General features: G+C 43.4%; 1 protein-coding gene across 2 annotated transcripts in view; it reads left to right on the forward strand.

The window, feature by feature from the left end:
- Nucleotides 1-12,734, forward strand: part of Nbas (NBAS subunit of NRZ tethering complex) — a 288,955-nt gene that overhangs the window by 36,805 nt on the left and 239,416 nt on the right. For both annotated transcript variants that reach the window (XM_036170649.1, XM_036170651.1), the window contains exons 11-13: nt 829-967; nt 6,947-7,015; nt 12,240-12,368. In XM_036170649.1, the coding sequence (XP_036026542.1) occupies nt 829-967; nt 6,947-7,015; nt 12,240-12,368 (337 nt within the window). The remainder of the gene's footprint in view (nt 1-828; nt 968-6,946; nt 7,016-12,239; nt 12,369-12,734) is intronic.

Consider the following 12,734-nt stretch of genomic DNA (forward strand, 5'->3'; position numbering starts at 1 on the left):
TTGTATGTGTGCGTACATATGTGTGTCATGGCATGTATGTGGCAGTCAGGGGACAGCTTTGTGGAGTCAGTTCTCTTCTACCTGAGGATCGAACTCAGGTCGTCAGGCTTGCATGGCAAGTGCTTTACCCACTGATCATCTTCTTGGACCTCCCTTGACCTCACGCCCACTTTCCCCTTAAATAGAAGTGATTGTGAGGTCTGCTATGGAGGATCCTGCCAGATGTGCCGACCCTGATTTAACTGGCAGAAATGGCTGCTGGCTTTCACTACTCACCAGCTTAGTTTTGCAGTGGATGCATAGTGTATCTTTTGCTGTCCAGTGTTTGGTAGGCTGTTTGCTGTTGTAGTGACTGGCCCGTAGTTTGCTGATTGAGTGTGGCAAACAGAAGTGAACCATCAATAGACTGCGGCTCACCTAGTCTTACCTCTGAGCAGTTACCGCCCTATGTTCTTTCCCGAGGAGCACACCCAGCTGCTGCCGTGGCTTTTTAAGGGTGCAGTAATGCCACCTTGCTTCGGGTATGGGGTTGACATCACTGTGTGTGTATCTGGGGAAGCTGCCCAACTCCTGCTAATGCTTGTTAGGTTTGATACACCCAGTGTATGAGCTGCATGTGCAAATTTAAGATGCTTACCCTGTACTCCTCTATCAGTGAAGGTGAAATTCGAATTGAAAAACCATTAGGTTTCCTTTCTAAAATAGTAATCATCTAGGTATAATGACAGCAATTTTTAGCTTTCTATGTAAAGGTGGCTGATTCTGCACTGTTTTCTTGTTATCATGTTCATATTTGTAATTTATTAATTCTGTCCTTGTCGTTTTTAGACTTTTACTGGTTGGTGGATGTGAAACTGCTGAACTGGGCATTTCCAGAGCTTCTAGCTGTGGCCTTTCTGCATGGAGAGTTCTTTCAGGCTCACCGTACTATAAGCAAGTTACTAACAGTGAAGACAGGGTCACTGAGGTATGCATTAGTACAATTATCTTGACTACTTTCTAATTGCTATTAGACAAAGAAACCCTGTGTAAGATGTAACTAGGAATGTTTGTCTCAAAAAAGGGGGATTAATTATTGGTAGTGTGATTTTAATATTTTCTTATTCTCGCTTGCTTGTTAATGGTAACTAAAATATTACTATAATATGTAATATATCACAAATAATATTAATAATGTAACTAAAATATTATTTAGTATTGCTATATATCAAATGTAGTAAAGTATATCTAATTTAATGTGGCTCCCGTTTTAGTAGTGATGTTTTTAGCTATTAGAAAAACCATGTAGGTCAGATGAGGTGGCCCAGCAGGTAGCTGTGCTTGCCTTGTGAGCCTGGCAGCCTGAGTTCATTCTCAGAGTCCGTTCAGAGGCAAAAGGAGACAAATGACTGCAGAGCTGTCTTCTTGTACACCCTGGCTCACGCACCCACTGTGCACCCATAAATAATACACCACAGTGTAAAAAAGAGAACACAGCGTAGCCTGGCTGGTGTCGTGTTACCTGTAGTTTCTCATTTAGACATTAACATTTAACAAGCTGTTTTCGTGTTGATAACTTTTCAGAGTGCTTTTATCCTGTGCTAGTACCCCAAAGTGTCCCTTCAGGTGGGTGCTCTGATTAGCCTGGGTCAGTTCACAAGCAAGTGAGAGTAATAACATACTCTGCTCTGGGCACCTAGCCAGCAAGTGAAGGCTGAGAGTGCCAGGTCACAGCAGTTCCGAGCTCACACTCAGTTTTAACTAATTGCTGTGCTGTACATCCTTCCATGTTTGCATGAACTGGGTTACGTCTCTGTATTCGTTCTTCATCACTAGCGGACCTCTGTTTTGTGCCCACACTCCTTGCATTAGCCTTTTACTGGTAGTGTTAGAGACTTCCGCTCATGGTGTCTTGGTTCTGTTGTAGCGTCGTGTAGCTCATGATGGGGTCAGGTGAGTAAGAGGGTGCTTACTTCCTGGCCTCCCTGAGAGGCAGGGGGGAAGGGGGACAGAGAAGACATGACCTTGGTGTGAGTGTCTTCCAGAGTCCCCATGTCTCTAGGGTGGTGTGCTTCCAGTGATGTGCCTTCCTAATGTCCTTCCTAGAGGGAACACCCCACCTCCCAATAGCACGGCTGCTGGCAGCCAGCCTTTAACACTTGGGCCCGTAAGGACTTTTCAGATCCCACGTATAGCACCCTGTTGGTCTGCAGCATTAGTTTAGGCTAGACTGGGCGTGAGAAAAATCACAGTCACACAAATAAGCACATGGGGAAGACCTAAAATAAGGTATCTGCGGCTTACCACATCACAATTCCTGGCCAAGCCTGCTGCTGCTGCTGTGTGTTTTCTAGGCAGCTTGTTGTCATTGATGATCAAAGACTCTGTGGAAGATGACTTCTTGAGGACCCACTGTCTCCTGGTGGCTTTAGGAAGGGCAGAGAGCAATTGAAGTGGGAGGGAACTTGTCACAGACTTACCCCAGAAAGTGACAACCACATGACCCTTCCTAGCTCGAAAGAAGATTGGAAATAGTTTTCTGTGTGTCCAGAAATGTGAACTCAGTTAGGTACTGGTGAGTGCTAATTGTGTGTACTGTATTGGCCATCCTCTACTAATGCGCGTCTTGGTTGTTTGAGTACATTGTGTAAAAGCAGCGCTTGACCAAGGTTGTGACCTGTACTTGGTGCATGCCTGTTCTCAGTGAGGAGTTGTCTGATTTAAAGTGGGGGATGGAGTGGGCACTGAAGCACGGTATGAGGGAAGAGCTTAGGCTGCTCATTTCAGAGTGATTGCATTTGTCTTGTGATTTTTCTTAAAATGCATCGATTTAAAAGCGATCTTTCACAGCAGTGAATGGCTTGATATTGAAAAAGATTCTCAAAGAAGTTCTTTTGAAAAAGAAATCTTCAGCAGTTATAGCCGTCTTCATTGTTATTATTAGAACTGGCCTGCATTGAAATAAGTAATTGTGATTTAACCCAGCAAAGTAATACTTTTTAAAAAAAACGATACCAACTTACTGTTTTATGTGGCCCCGAACCTTAAGTCAGCTGATATTGGCAGCTCATATTAGAGAGCACGCTTTTTCCCTTCCATTTCTGATCCACCTGCCTGATTTCCCACTTACCTATTTTCTCTTCAGAAGCCAGGGAGGAGGCCCCTTTTCCCAGGTCCAGAGTGTTAGGCCAAATGGAGCTTAACGGCTGACGACAGGAAGACAGGGCTCGGATCAGATCCTCTGGTTCCTCCTAGCATCCCCTCATGTTCAGTTGCCTGTCTGTCCCATTATGCCGTTACTCTTATCTGCCCCCGAAAAGACTGAGGTGGGAATTCATTGCAGAAATGAACACATTACTTCATTTTGTAGGAACTTATTAGCTGTGTTTTTCTCTGACTTTTGTAACTTTTAGTTTTATGGGGCATAAATCAAGCAGATCTTGGAAAAATCTCATGACTGAGAAGACCCAGTAGGCACTGAGTCTTTTGGTTGAGGGCATCTATACAAAGTGGCTCTGTAGAGGGGAATTCTCCAGGTGCTGCTGAGGGGCAGCAGACCTTTCTCCTGGGCTCCTTTGGGTTCTTGTGCACTTCCGCTCGACTTCCTTTTGAATTCTGTGTTGGAAAGTGCTCTGCGGTATTTAGTCCTTCTGTCTGCGCAAGGGGCTGTGATACTGACTTCTCTTAAGAGAAAATTGCTTGTCCACTGATAAAATAAGTGAGGAAAAACATTGAATTGCAGATTGAATGCCCTGCTGTATGATTGACTTCCTGAAATGCTGCAAATGTATTTTGACTCCATTAGTAGCTTTCAAATGTGTCATGCAGCTAACCTTACAGTTGTAGCCGTTCCCACCTCAGAATCATTGGAAGTTACAGTGTTTGTCCCTTTCATCAGGAGGTGGGAGCTGAGAGCTGTGCTTAGCAAGGGTCCTCTCCCACAGGCTGGCAGGCTATAAAACAGACTATGCAAAATTCAATATAAGCATTGATCAACACTTCCAGATGAATGCTAGCGGCCTACATGGCTTTACTTATTAATTGCTCAACATTGAATGATTGCTGCAAGTATTAGGAACATAAGAAAAACTAATGTAGCCATCTCTACAGATGAGTGCAATGGAGTATAATAGTGCCCAGTTAGAATTCTGTAACTGAGGCAGCGAGTAGGTGTAGGCTCTGGAGTTAGAAGGCTGACACTGAAATTCCAGGATCCCCCTATCCCCCACTTTTTTTTTTCTTTCTACTTGTGTGATGAGGCTTTTGCAGGGATCCAGTGAGGCAGTCCCTTTGAAGGCAATGGCTAAACTCCTGTGACTATATCCATGGTAACTATTGCTATTTGGAGTTTTAGGATCAAAATTTGGATAAAGAAGTGTAAACATGAACAAACGTCCACTGAAGGCTTGTTATTAATGCTGGTTTCCAGTGCTTGTTATCCTGTGGAAATAATACAGGCCCTTCGAGCATACTCTTTGCCTAAGAAGTCCTTTCACTGAAAAGAGGGATGCAGTCGGAATCCTTCCCCCGAGATTCTCCTGCCCGCCCAGGGCTGGCCTGTGTGGGGGTCTGCCCTGGTCACTGCCGCCCAGCACCTTCTCCTCTGCCCTTCTCCCTCCGCCTCCAGCCCCTTTTCCTCTCTGTTCCCATAGAGTCTGACTGTGGGGGCCAGGCTGAGCTTGAATTCACACAGCTCTCTGCTCCCTGCTCCCTCCTCCCTTCAATATTTCATTCTTCTCTTCCCTTTATTTTTATCTTTTTGTCAAATTTTCTTTTTAGTTACTGAGTTTAGAACTTAGGGCAATTAAAAAAAGTTTTCTACATCCTTAGATCCTTGTTGAAGCGTATTGTTTCTTAAGGCAGCATTTTTGTTTCCTTGTTTCTTGGTTGTTTCCTCACAAAAGTGTAATCTACTCTTGTTTCTGCATGTGAATTTTTGTCTTCTGATTTTCTTTTCTTAACTTTATAGAATTTATTGTCACTGTGTCAGTCTTGCGATTTCTATGAGATATTCCTGAATCTTCCTTTTGTTCACTGTGATGGTTCCGAGCGTAGTGGGTCCCTGTGTGGTCAGTAGAGTGAAGCTCAAATGCTCTGTAATGTTGTTGGTGGGAAGGGTTCTGGGCTCAGGGACAGGGCTTCCCTCTTGTCTTGCAGCACACTGCATTTTCTTCTTCATCTCTTCCATCTTTAACACTCCTGTTAGCAAAAGATGCTGCTTTCTGCTCACATTGTTCTTGCTCAGAAGCCGTGTGCCTGTTGGGTTGCTCCTTCTAAGCAAGGGACACTTCTGTCCTTTCCCTATAAGCCATGCCTGGGTGAGATGGATGCTCTTCCATTGGTCTCGGAGAACACGTAGACCTGAGAGTTTTGCATTGTATTTAGACGGACCCTTGACTTCTTTGCCAGCTTTTCTTGGTTGTCCTTCTCGGGCCCTGCAGTACTTTTCCGCATCTGCCTTGTTCACCAAGCAGGAGGAATGGACGTGACAAACTGGGATTTGATCATTTTTCTCTTTTTGTGTAAAGTTATTTTGAAAGTTATCATCATCCTCATAATCATCAACATCATCATCTGTTTTCAAGTAGAACCGCTTGAGCGGTTCTTATTTAGATTGCATTCTTGTTTTGGAGGAAAGTCTGGGAGATGTGTAGATAAGCCATCATTGATCTTCAGTTGTTCGGGAGCTCTGGTAGCATAATTGTTAGCTTTACCTGCATAGTGGGCACTTTTGCTTTTACATGTATTTATACATTTGGATGTATGTTTGTCCATGTGAATTTATATGCACCATAGGTGAGTAGGTACAGTGCCTGTGGAAGACAGAAGAGGAGGGTGTTGCAGCCCCTGGAACTGGTGTTGCAGTGATTATGAGTTACTGTGTGGGTGCTGGGAACTGAACTTGGGTCCTTTGTAATAGCAGTGAGTCCTCCTTTACCTGCTGAGCTGTTTCTCTAACCCTTTGCCTGGTACTTCTGTGTTGTCCAGGATGGCCTCAGAGTCATGACAGCCCCGTGGTAGACCCCCAAACATTATAGGAAAATTCCTACAGTACAAAATCAGTTGTTTTAAAGTGACAGTTTAGTGATGGTGTAGACCTAGGAGAGAATCGGTAGTCATATGATAATTTTATTTCAGTTTTGAGGATCTACTAAACTTTTCCACGTGGCTGTACTATTTTATAATTCCCAAATAAGAACATGGTTTTTCCAAATTCTTTATATTCTCAATGTAACACATTTTCCATTCCAAAAATTATAGTTATCTCTTGTTTTAAATACTGGTTTCTAAATGTTATTTTTTTTCTCCTTGTACTTTGAAAGACTAGATTCAATTCCAAATGAATGAGGTTTCTATGGGAACTTTTGAATTTTTTCATAGTGATAGCAAGACAAGTGTCAACCTTAGCCTCAGCTAAGAACATGCTTTGATTCTAATTGGCATATGCTGTATTAGACTTGTTATTTGCCTACTGAAGAAAGAATTTGATTGTGGCGTTATCTTAGACCTTACCACTTGGTAGATTCTCTCGCCCCATCAGAATGCCATCAAGATCCTTGGTACTTTTTGTTTTTACTTTCTGCTTACTTTTGAGACAGGCTAAGATGTAGCCTTAGCTAGCTTGGAACTTGCTGGCCTCAAACTCATAGAGATCAACCTGCCTCTGCTTCCTGAGTGCTGGAATTAAAGGCTATCCACTTTTTTTTTTTTTTTTTAACTTAATTTAATACTGTGCTCCGTGGGCCCTGGTAACCACCTTAAACTACACTCAACTTTCTATCACTCTATATGTGGTAGGTTGTCTCAATCATGCGCTATTCATTTTCTTCACCCAGCCACACTGGTCGGTTTCTTAACTATTTTTAAAATACTTGATGTGTGCTTTCATTCCATGATAAAAGGACTTTAGATAGTGAAAAAAGCATTTTATGAATCCTTCTTTATATGATGTATCTTAATTTTGTAGGTGCCGAAGACACTGGGATTATTAAAGCTGCTAAGTGTCAAGTTTTACACTCGCCAGGGACAAGAACAGGTAATGTAAATTCACAGAGGTTTGTGTCTCAGACTCTTTCAGCAGAGTGCCTTAGGTTAAAGTTGAATGAAGCGTGGGTTAGTCAGAGATTTTGTCACCATCACCAAATATCTGGCCCAGCGAGAGGCGAACAAGCTCATGGTTTTAGAAGTTTGAGTCCAGCAGGTTAGAGGGAGCTGGCGGAGCAGGACTGTTGACTCACAGCTGGAAAGCAGGCGGAGCAGCTCACCTCACGGAGGAGAGGAGGCAGAGAGGAGCAGTATCAGGAAGAGGTGCAGCGTGCGGCCTCTCTGGCCCCTTGCCTAGGACCCTGCTTCCTCCAGCCAGGCCCCACCTTCCACCTCCCACCTCTTCCCAGTATTTGATTCTGAAATTGAACCCATGAGTAGACTAGACCATTGACTGCTTGGAGCCCTCATGAGCTGGAACAGCCCGGCAGACACACTTGGAGCTGTGTGTGTCCCTCATCTGCCTGCTTCTCTGTCTGACCAAGAGGACAGTCAAGGGAGCTATCATAAGCCTTGAACGATCTAGATCTTCACCTAGGTGTATGCAATCATGAGAATTTATAGAGCCATTTACGGAAAATTTGTGCATTTTTAGTATGCATTAATATTAAAAGTATAACAGAACATATCCAGTCCTCTTGGAGGATCAGGGTATAGTCTGAACAAACCATTTGCCTAGAAGCCATATATCTTTACAGATTTCTTACTTCTAAAGTTGCATGAAGATTTTATTCTGACCCATAAGAGATTGTGTGTGTGTGTGTGTGTGTGTGTGTGTGTGTGTGTGTGTGAGTGATAAAATGAAGACATTCCTTCTCACATGTAAGGTTATTAATGACTCAGTAGGAAAAGAGCCGTGATGATCTGTTTTGGTAAGAGAGGTGTCACTAAAGGGCACAGGCTGGGCAGCGCCATTGGTTATCAGTGGTTCACACAGCAGCTGCCTCTGAGGGAGGTGGGTGTGTCTGTCCTATCATGACTCTTATAGGAGGCTCCATCTGCTTGGGACATCAAATCATACTCTTGTCTTGGGAAGAGCCAAATGGCCTTACTTGTCTATTCCTTTGTGTCCTTACTGAATCATCAGGAAGAATGTAATGGGCGTTCTGTTGCTATGCTAGTATCCAGCATATTTTAAATTTGAATGACTTATTGCCATTGGCAAGTCATGGCACAGGTATGCACTCTGGATAGAGTGGCTGTTCTGTGTGTAGAGTTGAGCGGGAACAGTGCCCCTGTGTCTACAGTCTCTTTCTTTAATCCTCTGTGTATTTCCACTGTACTCTAGTTGGCATCCTCTTCAGTCATTTCCTGGAGCTGTCTTTATATTGCAGACAAAGAAACACATGTAAGAGTAAACGACTTGGCTTCTGTCTTGAAGTTTGTCTGTCCTAATGCGCTGTGTTGCCTGTATTGGCGTTTGCAGCACCCTGCTACTGTTCAGGACACCACTTCCCTTTCTCCCCGAGTCCCCTTTGTGTTCTCCATAATGATTTCTAAGTACTTGCTCTGTCCCTTTAACTAGGGTTCTTTTGTTGTTGTTGTTAACTAAGTTCTGTTGACTGTGCGTACTAAAGAGTGTGGAGTTTTAGGTTTCTTAAAGATTCTTTAAGACAGACACTGTCAGTGCTGAGAACTAAAGGTGGTGAGTGCAGGCATGTCCTTAAGGCCCACAGTGTGATAGGGGTAGACAGACCCAGAAGCAGGGCCAAGCAGGGCCAAGTGAGCAGCAGAGGAAGCATCCAACTTGGTTTGATTCTTGAGGCGAGGAAGTTCCCAGGTAGGGAAGGGAGGCCAGGTGTTCTGGTCTGGGGGTCTGGTGTGCACAGGCGTGAAGAGTGGCATTGTGCCATTGGAGCACACCATGTGCTCTGGTAGCTAGAGAATCGACAAGCACTTGGCTTTGGCTTTCCATGTCCTTACATTTAGGACAATCTAATTATGGTGGTATTTGGAGTAAGACCTATCCAGGGATTGATGTTCTCAATTCTTCTCTGTGCCATTGCTGGCTCATGTTAGAAATGTGTGTCAGCTGATTGGATTTAGCAGAGGAGGTGTGGGTCTGCATGGTTAGTATGAAGAGTCTGTTTCTCTGTATGGTCATACCACCTAGGAACTCCCGCCATGGGTTGTTTCAGCCCAGGCTATTGTTTATTTTCATCAGGTGGCACTTTCTCTTTTTCACTCTGTCCTGATCCTCTGTGATTGAGCAAAGCAGAGGGAAGCAAGCAATTGATTTCATTGTATTTTGATTCTGCATTTCAACACACTGTCCCCAAATCCTTAACTTGTCTGGGCTTTTGAATTTAGTGTTCTACACCCAGTGCTTTCCAGAAAATACCTGAATGCTGTATGTGTCCTCTTGTTTGTGCCTAGACATTTCTATTTATAGCCTGTGGATTTTTAGTGCTGTAATTCTAGAGCTGTTGGCACTCAGGGAGAACCTAAGGGTTTCCTCCTGTCATGAGCACAGTCTAACTAGCAGGTGATTTCACACCACCTCATAGCAAGCTCTGTGACTGGCATGGTAATGTCTGTCTTCTTGATGAAGAAGTGGAAGCCTCAAGAAAGTGGCTTGCCCAATTCACTCAGCCAGATGTGATGTGGAGGTTTGTTCTTAGAAGGCTTTGAGAGGTGTTATTTCCTACCACCTTTGGTTGTGAAGGAAACGCTCGGCTGGACAGTTGAAGAAACAGAAAGCAAGGCATGCTGTACTCAAGAGGAGTCAAGACCTCCAGTTAAAATGTTATAGGAGAATGATCTACTTTGCCACTTAACTCTGACAGCAGTTACATTATCTTTTAAGATGTATTCTAAGGCAGGAGGATTGTTAGGTGTTCAAGCCCCATCTTGGGCTACAGAGTAAGACCCTGTCTTGAAAAAATAAACAAAACTTTTCCTTCAGCTACTAATATTTTAAAGTGATCTGCCTTTTTCTATGTAACTATATAGCTACTATTTAGTTCATTTTTTTTTTCTGTATTCACCTGTCAGACTTTAAATCAGTGACTGTCATCTTCTAGACATTCAGTTAATGTGTGGTGGTGGCTGTTATTGCTCTCTTAATTCCTTCATGTTCACAGTGGCACCAATAAGTATATCTGAAGTTTAACTCTTTTTGTTGGTATGTGTACATGATGTATATATACTCTATGCATATGTGCACACGTTTGTGTGTGCACATGTTTGTGTGTGCACATGTTTGTGTGTGCCTCTGAGCCTGTGGTCATTCCATATTCATGTGTCGAGGTCAGAGGACAACAGTGGATGTCAGTCTTTGTCTCTGCATTGTTTTAAGAGAAGATCTCAATAGGGCGCTGGTGGCGCAGCCTTTAGTCCCAGCACTTGGGAGGCAGAGGCAGGTGGATCTCTGTGAGTTTGAGGCCAGCCTGGTCTACAGAGCAAGTTCCAGGACAACCAGAACTGTTACAGAGAAACCCTGTCTGGGAAAAACGAGAGAGAGAGAGAGAGAGAGAGAGAGAGAGAGAGAGAGAGAGAGAGAGACAGACAGAGAGAGAGAGACAGAGAGAGAGACAGAGAGACAGAGAGAGACAGAGAGACAGAGAGAGAGACAGAGGGAGAGGGAGACAGAGAGACAGAGAGACAGAGAGAGAGAGACAGAGAGAGACAGAGACAGAGAGAGAGACAGAGACAGAAAATCTCTTTGTTATTCCCCATTATGTATGCTGGGCTAGCTGGCCCCAGAGCTTCGGACTCCATTCTTGGCTTCCCCATTTTGCTGCAGGAGGCCTGGGTTTGCAGATGAGTTCTGCCATGCCTGGTTTATAGGTGGGTTCTGGGGTTCAGACTCAGGTCTTCATGCTTGTGTGGACAGCACTGTGCCCCACTGAGCCATCCCCCTATCCCTCCACATTTGTTAGTCATATTTATAAGTGGACTGACTTGGAGAATTTTTTTCCTCAAGATTTTTTTCTTTTTCATACTTTTATTGTTTTTTGTCTCAGGTTGTTAACCAAGCTATTGAGGATGGCTGTCTCAGCTTGAAAGGTCCCTTCCTTCCTGCTCTCCCTCCCTTCTTTTTCTATCTTTTATTCTAAATTACACTAGACTAAAATATATAAACTTAACAACAACAAAAGACTCCTTGGAGTCAAATTGGTCTCGTAGATGCCAGGCAAAGGTTGCATCCTTAAGATCTGGCAGGCTTCCCGAGGGCAGGGATTTGGGTTTATTTTGTTTGCTGTTGACAGCAGAGTATAAAGGCAGAACCCGGCATGCAGTATTTATTGCTCAATATGTAATACTTAGTATTTGTGGAATGTTACAGGAGCTCCGCTTAGGAAATTACATTTAATTGATTTGACATTTTTCTTACGAATATGTAGAAATTCAGAACGTTTCGAATGCATTCATTAGAATCCAGTGCTTTTATTTTAGTATTGCTTGTATAATTGAAAGGTGTAGGTAACGGAAACCTCATGTGGTTCCATAGAGGTGATGAGGACTGAAGAAAGTGAGATTGTTTAAACTAATGTACTAATGTATGACACTCTATGTAACGTCACAACGATCCCTTGTCTTAAAGAAGATTGAAATTCTATTCCAGTATTTGAGAGACGGTATAAGTCCTACTTTAAATATTGATGCCAGTAGCAGAAGCCTTTAAAGTGCTTTTAATTATGAACAGATCCAGTGGACATTTGAGCTAATACTTTAGTCCAAGCGAGAAGGTACATGAAATTGTATCAAGCCAATGTGTGGTTTAATGACTTTGTGAAGTAACTTTATTGGAATCGAATAGTCACCTTTTAGTGACTCACTGGTTCTTATGGTAGTCACAGAATTGTACCATCATCTCAGTCCCAATTTTAGAAACAGCTTTTTTTTCTTGAAAAAAACACATACCCTTTAACCATTACTCCCGTGTGAGCATATATTTCAAAGAATTCCTAATTTATTAAAGAGTAACAGTAAAAGTTATTGGGAAATCTTGGTAATTGATCTGGGAACACATTTCTGGTGTTTGCACATTTGGGTCTGGAGTAGACTGTAAACCGCAACACCTTAAAGTAGGCAAGAACCTTGCCAAAGCAGCATTGTTCTGCATGCTGCAGCACAGTGGTCTCGATGTGAGATTGGCAGAGGCCTCAGCTGATCGTGATGACTTATAACATGCAAACTTGCCAAGTCTGTTTGAATTCTGAACGCTTTTCTGTCAACAAGTCTTTTGCGCTCACCACAGTGTCCCCGTACAGGATGGAATCTTCAAGATGAGCCTTTCTCCAGATGGGAGCCTCCTTGCAGCAATCCACTTCTCAGGGAAGCTGAGCATCTGGGCCATTCCATCCCTGAAGCAACAAGGCGTCTGGAGTCAAGATGAGCAGGTGTGTCCCCTGTTAGGGTCTCTCTCGAGGGTGCAATCTGATGAGCTGGTGTGACCTCTGTTAGGGTCACTCCAGAGGGTGAGGCTGAATGACAATAGCAATTTCATTTTGTTGGTGCTGTTCTGAACTGCACAGCTGTTATATATCCTCATCTTTCCAAACCCGTCCTAGTCTTAGTATCACCTGGTAAGGACAAATCACGCACAGAATGATTCTGTGCACCAGTTTTAACTTGGAACGTGGTACACTCCACACACCAAGTAGGTTCTATCAAACTCTTGGTTTTCCTCTTTAATGCTCGACAGGTGTAGAGTGGAGATGGCAAAATTCCACCAAAACCCAGTGTTGAACAAGTATTTGGATGCT

Source organism: Onychomys torridus, chromosome 21, assembly GCF_903995425.1.
Source record: "Onychomys torridus chromosome 21, mOncTor1.1, whole genome shotgun sequence".
Classification (NCBI taxonomy): Eukaryota; Metazoa; Chordata; class Mammalia; order Rodentia; family Cricetidae; genus Onychomys; species Onychomys torridus.